This window comes from Microtus pennsylvanicus, chromosome 11, assembly GCF_037038515.1.
Source record: "Microtus pennsylvanicus isolate mMicPen1 chromosome 11, mMicPen1.hap1, whole genome shotgun sequence".
Classification (NCBI taxonomy): Eukaryota; Metazoa; Chordata; class Mammalia; order Rodentia; family Cricetidae; genus Microtus; species Microtus pennsylvanicus.
The window spans coordinates 914,592-933,167 of record NC_134589.1 but is presented as its reverse complement, the minus strand read 5'-3'; the positions used below and the strand labels follow the sequence as shown (position 1 = coordinate 933,167).

General features: G+C 48.9%; 1 protein-coding gene across 3 annotated transcripts; it reads right to left on the bottom strand.

Moving 5' to 3' along the window:
• Positions 1-3,553: 3,553 nt before the first annotated feature.
• On the bottom strand, positions 3,554-17,838 carry LOC142831742 (secreted and transmembrane protein 1A-like). Of its 3 annotated transcripts, none has more exons than XM_075942119.1 (6): positions 17,761-17,838; positions 8,917-9,072; positions 7,985-8,281; positions 5,892-5,945; positions 5,474-5,647; positions 3,554-4,950 (listed from the first exon to the last, which is right to left on the bottom strand). In XM_075942119.1, exons 2-5 carry the CDS (start codon positions 9,005-9,007, stop codon positions 5,484-5,486), a joined length of 606 nt encoding a protein of 201 aa, XP_075798234.1. In that variant the 5' UTR covers positions 9,008-9,072; positions 17,761-17,838; the 3' UTR covers positions 3,554-4,950; positions 5,474-5,483. The 3 variants fall into 3 exon arrangements, with proteins under 3 accessions (XP_075798234.1, XP_075798237.1, XP_075798236.1); XM_075942122.1 differs by having other exon boundaries at positions 7,985-8,170; XM_075942121.1 differs by lacking the exon at positions 5,892-5,945.
• Positions 17,839-18,576: the final 738 nt, after the last annotated feature.

The window sequence follows — 18,576 nt, the reverse complement described above, 5'->3', positions numbered from 1 at the left end:
GTTTCCAGACACTTAAGTTCCGAGGTCAAGCTCCATTTCTTCGGCAGGATCTGCTAAGAATTCAGGAGTAGTAGGTGTTTCTCTCCTGTGGCTAGATTCTATTTTAAATTAAGTGTGCGCACGCCTCGCACATGTGTGTGTGCGCGCGCACGCGTGTGCGACAGAGGACAACTTCAAGTATCCTACCGTAGGCACCCTCTGCATTTTTGAAATGGGGTCTCTCACTGGCCTGGGTTTCACCGTTAGACTGGCTGGCCAGTGGCTCCAGGGATCCTCCTGTCTATACCTCCTCAGTGCTGGGATCACAACTGTGCACGTCATAATCAGCTTTTAAATTTTTTACATGGGTTCTGGGGATCACTGGGTCCTCATGTTTGTAAAGCAATCCCTTCAGCAACCGAGACATCTCTCCAGTCCTTGCCTTTGTCTTTCATGTTTCTTGGGGTTGCGTGTGTGACCCCATGGTCACACTCAGGATCTTCTGTAGATATGGCTCATGTTTCTGTGTGTTCTCTTCTTGGGACACTGAGTTCTACAGGTGTCTCCGTATCCAGGTGGTCAATGGCGTGGGTTACTCACAAACCTATTTGGACTGGCTTGAGCCATCAGTGATGGGGTAGGGGAAGCAGAGTGAGGGGATCGTTAGCAGAGTCTTAGGGGCTGGAGCAGGAGGAAAGATGGGGACACAGGATAGAGGGAGGGATCTGAATGCAGCTGAGGTCTCTGCTATGCGGAGTTTGGTCTTTGAGGTCTGACTATGTCCTTACATCTGTACCATCATCTGAACTAAAAGACTAAGCCTGGCTGAAGAAGACCTGGTTCTGGCCCTGAAGAAGCGACCCCAGGCTGTGACTGCCCCAGGAGCAGAGCAGAGGCAATTGGTCAGGACCAATGGGTAGCCAGGAGACACAAGAGTGGCCCTTCTCCTAGGAAGAGAGTGACAGGCTTGTGTTCAGACCCAAGGTCAAAGACCCTGCTGGCTCTGACCTCCCAGAACAGTAGAAGCATGAACTATCCCCGAATCTCATGTAATGCTAATGACAGAGTCAGTGTGTGTCACTGTGCATGGAGATCTCGTGCACATGCATAGTCAATGCGTGTGCATCATCATACGGAGATGCCTGGCCCAGAGCACATTCCTGCCTGAGTGACAGACTTACTCCCTGTGCTGGCAGTGAGTTTGAGGTCCCGTGACATGGACAGCAGGACAGTGTAGGTACAGATGAGTTTCTTGGGACTAGCTTCCTACTCTACGAGGACAAACCTGCTTGGACCAGGCAGCATCTGTCGAGGTGGCCTTTGAAGGACCCTATAGGAATTCTGTGTCCTGAAGGACTTTTCTCTTGGCTTTGAAGACAGAGAGAACCAGAGCAGAAGAGCACCGTGGCACTGGCTCCCACTCAGTGCCCAGAAGAGAAAACCGGGGGAGACAGAAGCCACAGCAAAGTGAGCACAATTGAAGCTCCCGACTAGGTTTTCTTCTGGGGTTCCTGTCGCTGCGGGGGGAAGAGGAACTTCATGGACTTTGAAGTTTCCCTCCTCTGCAGAGGCTCAGAACTGACTTTTGATGAATCTTGCTACATCAGCATACTTCACTGGGTTAGAAAACACGTGACAGCTCTTGCTTCAGAAGCCAGGGCACACAGGGCCTCACGCTGTCGCCCAGTGTAAGAAGGGAACAGGGGAGCTTGATTGCATTTAGGATCACCATGGAATCACACCTCTCTGGATGCGTCAGGCAGTGTTTCCAGAAAAGTTTAACTGAGGAAGATGTGGGTGGCTCCACCCCATGGGCTGGGATTGGAATTCCAGGTTGGCCAGAAAAGAGAGAGCAAGCCGGGTACCAGCATTCGGTTTTTCTGCTTCCTGTCTGTGAACACAATACTTCGAGCTGCTTCATACATTGGCCACCAGGTCTTCCCTGCTGTGATGTTCACACCTCTGCCACCAGGCCTTCCCCAGTGTGACATTCACATTTCTGCCACCAGGCCTTCCCCAGTGTGATGTTCACACCTCTGCCACCAGGCCTTCCCCAGTGTGATGTTCACACTTCTGCCACCAGGCCTTCCCCAGTGTGATGTTCACACTTCTGCCACCAGGCCTTCCCCGCTGTGATGTTCACACTTCTGCCACCAGGCCTTCCCCGCTGTGATGTTCACACTTCTGCCACCAGGCCTTCCCCAGTGTGATGTTCACACTTCTGCCACCAGGCCTTCTACACTGTGACGTTCACACCTTTGCCAACAGGCCTTCCCCACTGTGATGTTCACACCTCTGTCACCAGGCCTTCTATGCTTTGACATTCACACCCCTGCTACCAGACTTTCCCCGCTGTGATGTTCACACTTCTGCCACCAGGCCTTCCCCGCTGTGATGTTCACACCTCTGCCACCAGGCCTTCCCCAGTGTGATGTTCACACTTCTGCCACCAGGCCTTCCCCGCTGTGATGTTCACACCTCTGCCACCAGGCCTTCCCCAGTGTGATGTTCACACCTCTGCCACCAGACCTTCCCCGCTGTGATGTTCACACTTCTGCCACCAGGCCTTCCCCAGTGTGATGTTCACACCTCTGCCACCAGGCCTTCCCCAGTGTGATGTTCACACTTCTGCCACCAGACCTTCCCCGCTGTGACGTTCACACCTCTACCACCAGGTCTTCTACGCTGTGATGTTCACACCTCTACCACCAGGCCTTCCCCAGTGTGATGTTCACACCTCTGTCACCAGGCCTTCCCCGCTGTGATGTTCACACCTCTGTCACCAGGCCTTCCCCGCTACAATGTTCACATTCTGCCACCAGGTCTCCCCCACTATGATGTTCACACTCCTGCCATAAGGCCTTCCCTGCTACCACAGACGGTATCCTCAAACTGAGCCCACATCAACCTTTCTTTCCCAAGCTGCTTGTGTTGGGTATTTTGGTCCAACAACAAGAGAAGTAACTAACACATGGCCCCAAACAAAGAACAGCATTGAAGTGCTGTATTTCACCTTAGTTTGATCTGGGAAGCTCAGGTCCTCCTGCAGCCACAGAGATGGCTTTGGAGGCCACAAGCAGCAGGCAGCATCTCTGGCCTCTGCTTTCATTCGGGCCCCAGCGTGTGAGGTTTCTTGTAGACTTTTATGCTTTTGATAGCTGTATTTCCCAGCTGACCGGCTGGTCTCTTTATTAGTTTATTATCTATCTGAAGATTACATCCAGGTGATTGTCTAAAGGGTGGCATATCTTGTGGTCAATGAAGGGGTTCAGCAAGTAAAAGCATTTGCCCAGTGACCTGAGTTCAATCCTAGAACCTATGAAGAAACCGGATGTGGTGGCGTGTAATCCCAGCACTCTCAGGGTAGGGTAGGCGGTAGAGGTCGGAGACTTGTCTGGATGTTTGTGGGCAAGTTAGGCTAGAAAATACAGCCCAGCAGAAGTATCAAGAGAAATACTGCCTCAGAACGAGGTGAAAGGCAGGAGCTGACGCCCTTCACACACACGTCCTGGCATGCCCATACCCACGTTCATACGCAACAACAATGATAATAAAATAATAATAAAGTATGGAGTTTCTATAAAAAATTCCCTTTTTAATGTATGTTTAAGGAAAACCAGGATTGTAGCCGAGACAAATGCCAGAAAAGGACAGTGGGGCATGGATACGAATCAGGGAGTTGGGTTGGGGCTGGGGAGTTCCAGGGTTGGCCACCTTCCCTAGGAGAGCGATACCTGCCAGAAAGAACCTACACCCTTCTTCCATAGACCCCTATTCCTGAGGGCACCCTACCTTCCAGGGGCAGGAGTGGGGGATAGTTTATCTCAGACTTCTAATCTTCCTATTTCGGATATTTGAGATTCCCAGATCGGTTACTATTGTGAGTCAGAAAGCAGGTGTGTGGCCCCCTCCTACTTGAAGCAAATCTTGGTGCAGCCTAGGCTTGCACTATAGATCTTTGGGTAGTGGACAGACATTGACCTCAGGGGCCCAGCAAAAGAAAAGGAGCCCAGGCCTTTGTAAGAGGAAGAGAGTGCGGACACTGAGGGTCAAGAGCTGTGCAGCTCGGAAATTCTCACTTTTGCAAAGAGTTGAGGAGCTGATCAGATGACTGAAGACCATAGTCCAGAGGCTGAATGTAGTGATATTTTGTTTGTGTTTTAACAAATAAAGCTTGCCTGAAGATCAGAGTGCAGAGCTAAGCCACTAGAGGCCAGGGAGTGGTGGCACACACCGTTAATCCCATGACTTGGGAGACAGAGGCCTACAGATCTCTGTTAGTTCAAGGCCACTGTGGGCTTCACCAAACTGATCCAGTCTCAAAAAGAAACGAAGCCAGGTGGTGGTGGCTCACACCTTTAATCCCAGCACCAGGGAGGTGGAGACGGGAAGGGATATGGCTGGGCAGAGAGAGGGGAATATAGGTGGGAGGAGACAGGAGCTCAGATGCCGTCTGTGGGTTAATTCTGAGAATGCAGTCTAAGGCTTCATAGAGACAGATGCAGTCCGAGGTTTTGATTACTCCTTTGGTCTGGGCATTGGTAAAGGTAAGAACTCCCTAGTGGCTGGCTGCTCTGCTTCTCTGATCTTTCAGATTTAACCCAGGATCTGAGTCCAGGTTTTTATTGTTAATACTAATTAGAATTTGTGCCACAGCTGTCTTCTTGTTCATGTGAATGAGAGATGCCCAGATGTTCTCCAGCTTCCAAGGCCCTTCCTCAGTGAGTCACTCTCCCCTCCTCTACATAGAACCAAGGGTTCCACCCTTGGGAAAGTTCTGTGCCCAGCAAACATAAACAGTCTTCTGCTCTGCCAAGCATGTGATAATGGCTTCGTGGTGTTTGGGTTCCAGAGAGTCGTAGCAGCTGCCAAGGGCTAAGAACATGACATGCCCATCCTGGTGGCCTCTCTCTGGAATCAGCTCCGCCGGCAGCTCCTTCAGCTTCCGCTGGCCCACAGACTTAGAACCTCCTTGTATAGACAGGGAGAGATGAAAGGAGAGGGGGAGGGTGAGCCCCTGAGCTCAGACCTGGGTCCAGGGAAGCACAGGCGTGCACAGGTGGTCCATCGTCTCAGACACGGTGATACCATCTAAGCTGGGAACACCCACCTTGTTCTCACACTTCTCCTCCCAGCAGAACCTGGGTCTAAGCCCACAGTGAACTTACTTCCAGGGTGCCAAAAGTCTGAAACACCCTGGATCAGAAACCACAGGTTCCCTAGAGTCCTGAGAGGATCCTGAGGATTATAGACTGCTTGCTGCTCCCCAGGCTGTCCAAGGGTCAGACTAGAGCCCCGAGAACAAATGATCCTTGCAAACCCAATTTAGGACTTATGTTCTTTGCTATTAGAAGACAGAAAAAGTCCTTGCAGTGGGACCTGGGGTCTTGGCCCTGTGTGACCTCCATGATCCCTCTGAACCCCTGTTGAAGCAGAATTCAAGGGACACCCCAAGGAAGTACGAAGTAAGGACCCGGAAAGACCCCACCCGTACCTCAGGTCAGTCACTGAAGTACATATCCACGGGGACTTCTTGAACGGTAGCGCCTGTAGCAGATTAGTGCGCCGATTCCTGTGAGTCCCAAGATCAGGATGACAGCGACCAGGACTCCCGCGAGGGTCTCAGGCCCGTCCTCTAGTGGAGCTCTCTTGGGCTGGATCAGTGCGTCTGAAGCGGGCAGGAGTAGTCAGGGGTGATGTTTGCCACACTGGTCCTTTACTATATCCTCCCTGGTTCACAGTCCTACGATGTCCATTGTTCACCACCCGCTGACCCCACACCCTCCTGGGCAGTGACATCTGGTGAGCAAGTTCAGGAGGGGTGAAAGGTCCCAGGTGGCCAGCACTTGGCTCCATGGCATCAGGAGCAGCTGGGATGCTAAGAAGCCTGGGGACAGGGTTAGGACACCTACCTGAGGGGGGTGTGGATAGCCTCTTGTCTGTGGGCTCATCCTTGTTTGAAGGCTCTGCCAGAGACATACCATCAGGTTGGATGTTATGTGTTTGCACCCCCAATTCCAGCTGCAGTCCTGCAGGGCTGGCTGGTCCCAGGAGGGACCAAGCATCAGGCTCACCTTCAGGGGCTCAGGGATTATGACAGATCCAATTGGTGTGGGCAGGGTAAGAGGGACATGGAGACTTCACAGAGAAGATGGAGTGGGCAGTGGGTTCCAGGTTGGGAGGAACTCATTTCTAGGTGCAGTAAGGATGGGCATCACGGGGTATACCAGTCTCTAGAGAGATACAGGGGTGACCAGAGGGATGTAGGTAGGACAGGGTTCCTCTGCAGTTACTTCCACCATGTGAATGAATCATGAAAGTTGCTAGGGTAGTATTATAGCTAGCCTAACTGCCAACTTGACACAGCCTAGAGCCTCCTGAGAAGGAAGTCTCAGCTGAGGAACTGCACGGATCAGATTGACCTGTGAGCATGTCTGTGGGGGATTATCTTGATTGTTAACTGATGTAGGAGGGTCCAGTCTACTTTGGGCAGCATCATTCCCTGGGCAAGTGGTCTTGATGTATCTAAGAAAGCTAGCTAAGTGGCACACACCTTTAATTCCAGCACTTAGGAGGCAGAGGTAGGCAGACCAGCCGGGGCTACACAGTGAGACCTGTTCAGAGAGAGAGAGAGAGATAGAGAGAGAGCGAGAGAGTGAGAGAGAATCAGAAAGGCAGAGATATAGAGAGACAGACAGAATGGAGGGAAGAAAGAAGGAAAGGAGAAGGAAGAGGAAGGAAGGGTTAGACAGAAGCCCCGTGAATAGCATCTTTCTTTTCTTTTCTTTTCTTTTCTTTTCTTTTCTTTTCTTTTCTTTTCTTTCCTTTCCTTTCCTTTCCTTTCCTTTCCTTTCCTTTCCTTTCCTTTCCTTTCCTTTCCTTTCCTTTCCTTTCCTTTCCTTCCTTCCTTCCTTCCTTCCTTCCTTCCTTCCTTCCTTCCTTCCCTGTCTCTCTTGAAGTTTAAACACTTACATTTTTATTATTGATACAATTGGGCATTGTTCATCAACAATAAAACCACATGCTTCTCTTTTTTAAAAAAAAACAAAAACCCTGCCCAGGTTGCTTAGTAACACTAGGTCCATATTGCTACAGAACATCAGTAGGACGGAATTGAGTAACATTGTTCTTTTGGACCAGTCTCTGCCGTGTCTTTCAGTCTCTAGAACACTCATTGTTATCTTATCACCAGCTTGGATAATTCTCTTGTATTAGTTTTCCCACATCTACTAAAGAAATCGAGACAAAGGCTTTGTCTGTTGCCATTAGGGGGTTATTTGTGGTGGAATTCCCAAATGGTGGCTCCTGGCTGCAGTTCTTCCTTTGACAGTCACACAGTGAACTGAAAAGCTAGAGGGTATTTCTAAGAGGGTGACCCTCACAGTTAGGCTGATTGGCATTTTTATGATGCAATTTCCTCCATGGTTTCTGTCTCAAGTTCTTGCTTGAGTTCCTACCCTGACTTCCCTCAATAACAGACATTGCTCATAAGCTGAAATTAACCCTTTCCTCTCCCAAGTTACTTTTGGTCATGGATTTTTGTCATCGCAACAGAATTAAGCTTGAACAGGAAGTGTGTGTGGGTCTTTGCTCTTTGGTTCTTGTTTTGAGACAAGGTCTGACCCTGAACTCATGATTCTCCTGCCTCACAGCTTCCTGAGTGCTGGGATCATATCATACTTGGCTGAACTTTCTTTTTCTAAGGCTCACAAAGTCCAGGGCAAGCTTCCGTAGTGGAAGACGCTGTGGGGAGGGGGACAGGGTCACTGTAGTGTGGGTACTCCTGGAACTGGGACCTCATTCTGTGGTCACCAAAGCTAAGCACATTCTCAGTCAAGGCTTAGATGGTCTTCTGCCCTGAACAATGGAGCTCCTTTCTACATCTCAGACAGATTAAGCTCTTTGCCTTCCTCTCTGCCCTCCTTCCTGTCCCCCAAATCACCACACTCTACATACTGGAGCCTTTATCCCCTCTTACCCCCTTACTCCACAGACCCCACCTCACCTGAAACATTCAGGGTGATGTTTTTGAAATCTCCCTGGCATCCGCGCAGGTACCACAAGTATACCCCTGTGTGGACATCCTGGGTGCGGTTGATCACGAGCTGTGCCTGGCCCCCTTGAACTTGGAGCTCCCACTCTTTCTGGCGGAAGTATCCTTGGGGCGTCTTATTGAAGATGATGTTGTTGTCTAGCCAGATGGTGACATAAGTGAAGTTATTGGAGATGTTACAGCTCATCTCTGCGCGGCTGTCTCTAGGCACAGACAGTATGCCCTGGGTGCAGTTAGCAAGGTCCCAGCCTGTGTGGAGAAGATGATCACACATGGGCAAAGGCAGAGCTGTGGGACAGTGGCTGGCTGCTCTTGTAGGCCGTGGGCAGTGAACCAGGTACGGAGGCCTCCAAGAGACAGGATGGGATATCTCACACTGATTGAGTCAGAGATTGGCACACGCAGTGGGGAATGAATGCACTGGCAGTGATTCCATGACCTCTCTGGGGATGTCAGATCTGGAGAGCTGTGTTGGGGGAACCCCACGGGCCCCATTTTCTATACTCACTCCAATTGATTAAGGGTCCAGAGGGTGCCCTGGCTGTGGGACAAAGCTGGATGTATCCAGAGGAGGTTAAGCAGGTCTTCAGTTATGTCCTGCCCCCGTTGACTGGCCAGGACACCCTCTTTTCCTTGCAGCCTAGGTATAGTTTTGGGCACCCCCTCGGTGTTCTAACATCAACTCCAAGTGTTGCTGGCTCTTTCTCCGTTGTTAGCCATCCTCACAGCTCACACGTGTGTAACCCAGGGGCATCAACCCTCCTGTGAGTCTTTGATGCTGAGTCTCCTGGGCAGCAGACATCACTTGGCTCTGACCTCGGTCTGTCCTTCCCATTCTGTCTGCACCCTTGCATCCCTCCCTCTAGCAGAAGACCCAGACCTACTTTGATTCTGAGCGTTCAGTGAGGCAGCCAGGAGCAGAAGGCTGAACATACTGGGAGTGTGGACAGCGGACAATGACGGCCAGGTCTTCATGGGCAGGTGGTGGAATGGGAGGTCTCAGGAGACCCTTGTCATTTCCAGCTGTCTGGGAACAACACCTAGGAGGAAGAAAGCACAGAGGTCAGAGGCCCATTGAGGCTGTTGCACAGCACGGTGGGGGGGGGGGCTGTCCTAGCCTGGCTAGGGGTGCACAGCTCAGGGTCCCTGCCTGAATACCCACACTCCTGCAGGATTCTGAGCCACCACCATTCAGTGAGGTGTCATAGGCTGCGGAAAACACATGAAGCTACGAGCAAGAAGCACCAGGCTGAATGATGGGCACTTCTGTAGAGAGTCCCACGGAGCTAGCAACTGCCTGGATCTCACTGCTTGTGGGAATGGAGCCAGGGCAGTGAGAACATTTTTTTTTATCTTATTTATTTATTTATTAAAGATTTCTGCCTCCTCCCCGCCACCGCCTCCCATTTCCCTCCCCCTCCCCTGATCAAGTCCCCCTCCCTCATCAGCTCGAAGAGCAATCAGGGTTCCCTGACGTGTGGGAAGTCCAAGGACCACCCACCTCCATCCAGGTCTAGTAAGGTGAGCATCCAAACTGCCTAGGCTCCCCCAAAGCCAGTATGTGCAGTAGGATCAAAAACCCATTGCCATTGTTCTTGAGTTCTCAGTAGTCCTCATTGTCCACTATGTTCAGCAAGTCCATTTTTATCCCATGCTTTTTCAGACCCAGGCCAGCTGGCCTTAGTGGGTTCCTGATAGAACATCCCCATTGTCTCAGTGTGTGGGTGCACCCCTCGCGGTCCTGAGTTCCTTGTTCGTGCTCTCTCTCCTTCTGCTCCTGATTTGGACCTTGAGATTTTAGTCCGGTGCTCCAATGTGGGTCTCTGTCTCTGTCTCCTTTCATCACCTGATGAAGGTTAATATTCGGGAGGATGCGTATATGTTTGTCTTTGGATTCACCTTCTTATTTAGCTTCTCTAGGATCGCGAATTATAGGCTCAATGTCATTTATTTATGGCTAGAAACCAAATATGAGTGAGTACATCCCATGTTCCTCTTTTTGGGTCTGGCTTACCTCACTCAGGATAGTGTTTTCTATTTCCACCCATTTGTATGCAAAATTCAAGAAGTCCTTGTTTTTTACTGCTGAGTAGTACTCTAATATGTATATATTCCATACTTTCTTCATCCATTCTTCCATTGAAGGGCATCTAGGTTGTTTCCAGGTTCTGGCTATTACAAACAATGCTGCTATGAACATAGTTGAGCATATACTTTTGTTGTATGATAGGGCCTCTCTTGGGTATATTCCCAAGAGTGGTATTGCTGGGTCTAGGGGTAGGTTGATCCCGAATTTCCTGAGAAACCGCCACACTGCTTTCCAGAGTGGTTGCACAAGTTTGCATTCCCACCAGCAATGGGTGAGGGTACCCCTTTCTCCACAACCTCTCCAGCAAAGGCTATCATTGGTGTTTTTTATTTTAGCCATTCTGACAGGTGTAAGATGGTATCTTAAAGTTGTCTTGATTTGCATTTCCCTGACAGCGAGAACATTTTAAGTCTCTCATTTGTTCGTTTATTTAGACAGTATCTTGTTATGCAGCTCAGGGTGACCTTAAGTTTGTATTTCCTCGCCTCAACCTCATAAATGCTGGGATTATAGGCAGGTGCCACCACACCTGAGTGATTTTATAGAGAGAAAGATTGACAGCAAACCATGAAGGATTTCCATACATCCCTGTTTGATCCTGATCTGCATTGTCCGTGTTGCTGACTTCTCTTCTTCTCTTCTCTTTTCTTTTCTTGAGATAGCGTGTCACTATGACACTATGGCTGGTCTGGAACTTGCTTTGTAGCCTACTCTGGCCTCGGATCACAGTATGCCACCCCACGCAGCTCCTTTGTTGTTAATATCTTACACCCAGTCACAGGCTTACAGGACATACCTGTTGAATTATCTCGGGCCGAGAAATACTACAAGACCAATTATATTTTTCTTTATTATAAGGGGCAAACTCACGAAACAGGAAAGAGAAGTCCAAACTCAGATGTGTAGCACAGGAACCACAGAGAGAGTGAACCCTGAGCCTTCCCCGGGTGTTTTTCTCTGGGTTCCCAAAAGGGCACACCCCTAACTTGGTCCCACCTCCTAAAGTTCATTGGCTGACAGAGATTCTCCATCTCCTCCCCCTTTTGTCTAAATAAGAGACTTTTAAACACAACACAAAACTATATACAATAGGAAAAGATATCAAGTATAAAATTAGAACCAGCATAAATAATATTAAATCAAGGGACACATGCTACATGTTTAATAAACATTCTATTCTAAAAAGCCTAAGTCTCACATCGGAAATGGCTTGGCTAAATTGTAAAAGGAAGGTAACTAAGACTATTTAATCTTTAACTCCATCAAAAGCCTGAGAAGGGAGATAATATTACTTGAGTAGATAGGAAGTGCAATCAAGCAGCTTCCAAAGCAAGCAGTATATGACAGAGACAATCAGCTACCTGAGGAATCACCCAAAATCTCATTTGTAATGTTGAAGCAACCAACTTTGGCTAAGGCCATTTTCAGAGGCAGGAAAGGTTTTAGAACTTTCTTATCCTGTCTTGGCAAGGTTTGGCAGTCTTTTTCTTGTGGCCTGCTTATCCAGTCCGGATACCATGTACCTTGTCAGTGGTCGAGGCATGGGCAGTTTTTTGCCCAAAGGCCAATTGTGCCAAGAAGAAAACAAACTCCAAGTGGAGTGTCTTTGGTGCTCAACAATGTCTCAGGAATAGATTGGTTCTTGGAGTAGGAGGTCCTTCTGTCTATATGCTACTTTCATTGGTCAAATAAAGAAACTGCCTTGGCCTTTTGATAGGACAACAGCTTAGATAGGTGGATTAGACAGAACAGAATGCTGGGAGAAAGAAAGCAGAGTTGGGCAGATGCCATGAAGCTCCAGCCCGAGATGGACGTAGGTTAGAATCTTCCCGGTAATCCACCACTTTGTGGTGCTACGCAGATTATTAGAAATGGGTTAATCAAGATGTGAGAATTAGCCAATAAGAGGCTGGAACTAATGGGCCAGACAGTGTTTAAATGAATACAGTTTCCATGTAATTATTTTGGGGATTAGCCAGGCGGCCAGGAATTGGGCAGGACACAGCCTGCTCACCGTTCATCTTTGCAACAGAGTGGCACCCACGCCAGGTGGCAGGAAGCGGCCCGCCTCTCCTTCTACAGGTGCTGTCAGGAGCAATTGTGTCTGAAGTCAACAGAACCCTAAGTTATTTAAATGCCACGTTCCACAGATCCTTGAAGTGGTTGAAGATTACCTATATAGGCAGAATACAATCTCTATGTATCCAAATAACCTAATTAATCTGACTATATGTATAATAAACATGAAAAACTATTGACCTATCATATTTAATACCTATATAACTTAAAGACTAAGGCTTCATATCAGAATATTAAATAATCCATAAACAACTGTGCAGTAAATGAGGAAAATGACTTCAAAATGTAAACAATGTATAAGTATCTTGATCAGAGGTAGGACTATATAATACAATATGAAAATATCCTAAAAATTGTATCTATATACAAAATGTCTTAGACAGAGGTAGAAACATGCATGCATACAATCTGACAAAATAACTTTGCATAGGTGTACAAATATTGTAAACAGAAAAAACAAATATAATTTGAACTTGTATTAATATACAAAAAACTATACCAATGTAAATTGTCTATAAATAATATCTCACAAGTATTTATTCTATTACCCACTACTATTATTATTAGTGTGAGTAAGTTCACACTAAATTATCTATTATCTCATTCAATTTTCTCTCTCTCTCTTTATATATATATCAGTGCCTGGTGTCCACAGTCCACACAAACCCAAACAGAGGCACAGCATTCTGGGCTATGGGAGTGGAACCCTAGACTCTCAAATTCCTGCCCTACCCTGTGTTCAACACCAACTTCCACCTCCACTCCAACTCACACTGCCGCTGCTTCACCTGCAACCTGTTCCCAAGCTCCAGGGGAAGGCAAGGGGGAATCTCCCTCCAATGGCCGCGTTTCAGGCTGTTCCCGGGTGACAGCGTGAAGTTAGGTCTGTATTATGTCCTTCCAGGACTGCAGCTGGAGTGCCTTTGAGTTTATGGCAGCTGGTGTTTCTATCTTATTTTAAAAAGCTTTTCTGCACAAGCATAATATTGCACGCCTGTTATCTTAGCCCGTGGGTGGTAGAGACTTAAAGATCAAGGCCAATTCCCATTGCACAGCAAATTCAAGACCAGTCTGGGATTCCTGAAACCCTGCCTCAGAAAAACAAACCAACAATAACCTTTTCTTTTTTTTTGTTTAGAGACAGATCTTTTTATATAGCCCTGGCTGACCTTGAACTTGAGGTCCTCCTGCCTCAACCTCCTGAATGCGGGGGTGAGAGGTATGGGCCACCACTCTGGGACCTTTTCTTACTTCTAGCTTGTTGTAAGAAGGATGGTTTGCTTAAATCGCTACATTGCTCCCAGGCTATGAGATAAACTGGTCCTGGTGGCTCACACCCTGTTGTTCCAACACTGGAAGGCGAGGCAGGAGGATTTCTACGTGTTGGAGGCCAGCCTGAGTGTGAGACTCTATCTCAGCAGCACCACACTTCTCTCCACCCCTCTCACCTAGAGAAAACTAAGGAAAAGCAGATGCTGGAAACTACCCAATAGACACAAGTCGAGAGAAGCCAGGAGCATGTCAAACCAACCTTTCAAGCATGTCCTGTGTTTGTGCATGCACATCCACACAAATGAGAACATTTTCATGGGAAGCTTAGTTACAATACCTCCCTCTCTCCTCTGCCTCTCCCCGTGGTACCACCTGTCCCTCAAGACTCTTCTCCACGGGACAACTGTGATCTTATTTGGAGTTAAGTCACCACGGTGTAGTCAGTCAGGATGGGTTTGTACTGAATCCAGTGAGTTGTACCCAGCAGGGTTGACATTTGAGAAGGAATTTGGCACATAGGCACAGAGATGAAGGCCATCTGACATTGGCAGAGACGAGATGGCGCAGCCACAAGGCCACAGCCACAATACCCAGTCTCTTGGAGCCTCAGGGCAGAAATAGACCCTCCCTGAGCCTGTGCAATGTGGCTTCTGTTTCTGACACCCAGGACTATGAGGACATAAATTCCTGCAGTTGTGAGTTGTGCAATTAGCCCTTGCTATGTCAGTTTCTCACGCGGTATCTGAATTCTGATTGGTTTGAGAGACACTTGTGTTTAGAGAAGCACATTGTCTTTCTTACACAAGGCCAATTCCTTTCTTGGTCACTCCTCGCTCTCATCTCTTTTCCTTGGAGACTGAAAAACTCTACACCCTAATGCTTTCCTTGCCTGTTTTTTCTTTCAAAGCTTTAAGTTTTAGCTTTGAAATGTTTACCGGAGGCTGAAGAGATAGGTCAACCAGTGACAAGAAACAAGAGGACCTGAGTTTGATACTTAGAACATAGATTAAAAAGTCAGGTATTAGGCCAGGTGGTGGTGGCGCACCCCTTTAATCCCAGCACTCGGGGAGACACAGGCAGGTGGATCTCTGTGAGTTTGAGGCCAGCCTGGTCTACAAGAGCTAGTTCCAGGACAGAGAAACTCTGTCTCAAAAACAAAACAACAGCAACAACAACAACAAAAAAGTCAGGTATGAGGGCTAGAGCAATGGCTCAGCAGCTAAGAATGCACGTTACTCTTCCAGAGGACCCAGGTTTGATTCCCAGTGCCCACATGCTGACCTAACATAGCTTGTAACTCTAGTCCCAAAAGATCTGATGGCCTCTTCTGGCTTACAAGGGCACCAGGCACCCAGGTGCAATATGCATATATATTGCCAGGCAGAAATGTATGCAAAACACCCATGCACATAAAATTAAAATCTTTTAATTTAAAAAGAAAAAGTCAGACATGGTGGCACACACTTATAACCTTGCCACAGGGGAAGTGGAAATAAGAAGATCCCTGGGGCTTGCTGGACAGCCAGCCTAGCCTACTCGATAAGCTCCAAGCCAATGAGAGACCATGTCTCAAAAAGGGAAAGTGGTCAGTGCCTGAGGGGCAACACCCTCCACAGTGTGTACATATGCACCCACCCACCCCCACACAATCTTCCTGAAGTCGTGTTGAAAACCATGACTCTGAGAGTCTGCTGTGGGCAGCATGTCAGGGGACACTGGCTAAGCAGGGCTGACCATCCACTACACCAGGAACCCTGATGCTCAAGCCCTTGTGGCCCTAACTTGGGCATCTGCCTTCTTACTTTGCAGGTTTCAGCAAGCAGCTTTGACACCCAAACTAACAGCTGGCTAAACAATCTCCTTGGTTTTTATCTTCCTCTAGATCTCCCGGCAGACTTAACTCTGCTCCTTATTTCTGTAGAATCGGGAGTTAGCCAGAGCCTATTTTGCATGCTACAAGTGTGCCTCTTTGTGCTTTTTTTCCCACCCCTGCCTATGATCAGGAGAGCACCATAACCAGTTTTCCAGCATTCTGGGTTGCTGGGAACTTGATGGGCGGAAACTAGAAAGGTGTGGCGACTCTCTTGAGGGGGCTTTCCACCTCTGACAAGATCTACCTAACACTTTCCCTGAGACAGCGCTGTGAAACACTTTCCCCCAAGTTCCTGCCAGAAGGAAAACCCCTAAGAGACTTTGCTGAGTGTGCTGTGGGTTTGCTGAGTCCCTGGGCCTCCCTTCTGTTCACAGAACTGCAACTGATCAAGAGTGGGCCCTTTCTGGGGTGCTGTCCAAAGCCAAAAATGGGCTGTGTATTGGGATTATGTCTTTACATACTTCGAGGCAAGAGAGAGCCTGGTCTACCCTCTGCCTGCTATGCCTGGAACTGGGTTGGGGAGCTGGGGTGCATCCCTGTTTCCGAAAGGTCATCTTCAGGCAGCGACTTCAGTAGACTTTTGCTTCCTGGGCCACAGGTTTTTCGCTGCCTGAAGATGACTTTTCAGAGACAGGGATGCACCCCAGCTCCCCAACCCAGTTCCAGGCATAGCAGGCAGAGGGTAGACCAGGGTCTCTCTTGCTTAGAAATATGTAAAGACATAATCCCAAGGGCCAGCCATTGACTGAAGACTTTAGCCCCACAGATCCTACTCTAATCCCTTGGGAGACGTGAAAGCCCAGCAGGGTCAGTATCACAGACCCAGGCGAGAATCACCTCTAGGACACGAGGCCAGAAGCTGGCAGTCAGCTGGCCTTCTTCGGTACAGCTCAGTGAGAAGCACGGTGGGCCCTGGCTCGTTTACCGCCTGAAGGGGGACAGCCAGTACTTCTTTCATGTTAGTGGCTTGTTGTTATGGGTCCACTCAGTGCGAAGTTCCATGAAGTTTATGCTCCTGGCATGTGGCTAGGAAGGGTAGCTGGCACAGGAAGCCGGCACGCCTGCTGGGAGCAGATGGACCCCTCCTTGCAAGGACCCCAACCCTTTTAGAGACTCACTGGCCAGACACAGAACAGCTGCCCTGAGGGAACCAGCTCAGGCTTGGCTTCCTGGCTGGAACTCTTATACTCAAGACAGATATTAACTAGAAGGTGGGAGGTGGTCTGAGAACGTGATGTCCTCAAAGGAAATAATGAGAGGGAGAAGGAGCCACAGAGCACCCTGGTGTCTGGTCTGCATGTGTAAGCGTGCATGTGTATGTGTGCAAGTGTATGTGTAAGTGTGCATGTGTAAGTGTGCATGTGGATGTGTGCATGTGTATGTGTGCATGTGTAAGTGTGCATGTGTACGTGTGCATGTGTACGTGTGCATGTGCAAGTGTGCATGTGTACGTGTGCATGTGCAAGTGTGCAAGTGTATGTGTAAGTGTGCATGTGTAAGTGTGCATGTGTAAGTGTGCATGTGGTGCATGTGTATGTGTGCATGTGCAAGTGTGCAAGTGTAAGTGTGCATGTGTAAGCGTGCATGTGTATGTGTGCATGTGTAAGCGTGCATGTGTATGTGTGCATGTGTACGTGTGCATGTGCAAGTGTGCAAGTGTATGTGTAAGTGTGCATGTGTAAGTCTGCCTGTGTAAGTGTGCATGCATAAATGTGCATGTGTATGTGTGCATGTGCAAGTGTGCAAAAGTGTATGTGTAAGTGTGCATGTGTAAGTCTGCCTGTGTATGTGTGCATGTGTAAGTGTGCATGTGTACGTGTGCATGTGCAAGTGTGCAAGTGTATGTGTAAGTGTGCATGTGTAAGTCTGCCTGTGTAAGTGTGCATGCATAAATGTGCATGTGTATGTGTACATGTGTAAGTGTCCACGCAGGTATGTGTGAGTGTTCAGGATGTGGGTATGAGCAAGGGCAAAGGCTCAGGATCCCACATGAAGGTGTGCACACAAACCTGCAGGTGACGACACTCTGCAGGAATCGGTGCTACTGGGTGAGTTCATCTTTTTCTTATTCACAGGCCTGGAGCGCAATGTCCATCCTCCCATCCTCCAAATCCTCTACCATGCATGTTTAGAGGGCAGAGAGAACTTCTTCCTCCTCGCCCAACTCAGCTGAAGAACCTCGAGCTGCTGCTACTCCTCCAGAGCTGAGCCTGAGGCACTTCAAGACACACAGACAGATCCTGCTTAATGCTGACACAGCCCTGATCCTGCCTCCCGCTGTTTCCCGAATCCTGACACCTTGACCGTGGCTCAACTCTGCTTTCCTTCATCTCTTTTCTGAGGCAGCCATTCCCACCCCACAGAACCCTCAACCCTCAGAGCATCCAGTCGTCCTCAAATCCCTGTTCCCCTCACCTGCTCCTTCCGCAGCAAGTTCTCCAATGTTACCGCCTCAGCTGCCACAGAAGCTCTGGATTTGGCCGACTAATTGGGAAACTGAAAGCCTTGGGGGAGGGACTAGAGGAGGCAGTCTGTTCAGTTCCTTGCCAGGCACTCTGTAGGAAACAGCTCAATTTTCAGGAACTACTCTAAACTCACATAACAGAGCCGTGAGTTTCCCAGTGATGCCGCCATGTTTTAATTAGAAGCCCTGCATTCTCTGCATCCCGGGAACACTGGAGGAAGGTCCGGGATTTTACTAGGAAAACCCTGGCTGGAGCTGGGGTTTGTGTCAGGGTTCAAGGGCTGCTCTTTGGGGAGCTTCCCTGAAGGGGTCAAGGCCAGAGGTACTTTAGGACAGCCCTGGGGTGTGTGGCAGGAACGAAATGCAGGGTTAAGATGGAGATAGCAGCAGCAGAATTCCAGGGCTGACGTCCTTGGTCAGCCACACAGTAAAGCCCCAGGACATATGGAGTCTGCTCTGCTGATCCTCACCAGGGCCCTACATCTTGTAGACAAACCCTAGCTGGTCTCCTGGGCCCCACCTGGAAAAGGTCCCAGATTCAAGGAGATTGCTGGCATTTGACACCTGCTCCTTGCAAAGAGGTTTTGCAGCCTGATCTGCAGACTGCGTCTGAGAAGCCTCATAGTGAGACGCGGAGACTGCTGTCCACTATTGGAGGGAAGGGCTGCTGTGGACCCAGTCTTGAGCCAGCTCCAAGCTCGGCTCCAGCCTCCTTGTGGCTTAGCAGTACTGCAAGGTCAGCCCAGTGTCTAGGCTCATGGACAGTG

What these genes read in the sequence shown, in the direction of transcription:
- LOC142831742 (XM_075942119.1), bottom strand. Translation starts at nt 9,007, where the DNA reads ATGAAGACCTGGCCGTCATTGTCCGCTGTCCACACTCCCAGTATGTTC. An exon ending in ACTGAACGCTCAGAATCAAA is followed by an intron (nt 8,282 to 8,916) that starts GTAGGTCTGGGT and finishes TTCTCCACACAG; the next exon opens with GCTGGGACCTTGCTAACTGC. An exon ending in CATCACCCTGAATGTTTCAG is followed by an intron (nt 5,946 to 7,984) that starts GTGAGGTGGGGT and finishes TGTCTCTGGCAG; the next exon opens with AGCCTTCAAACAAGGATGAG.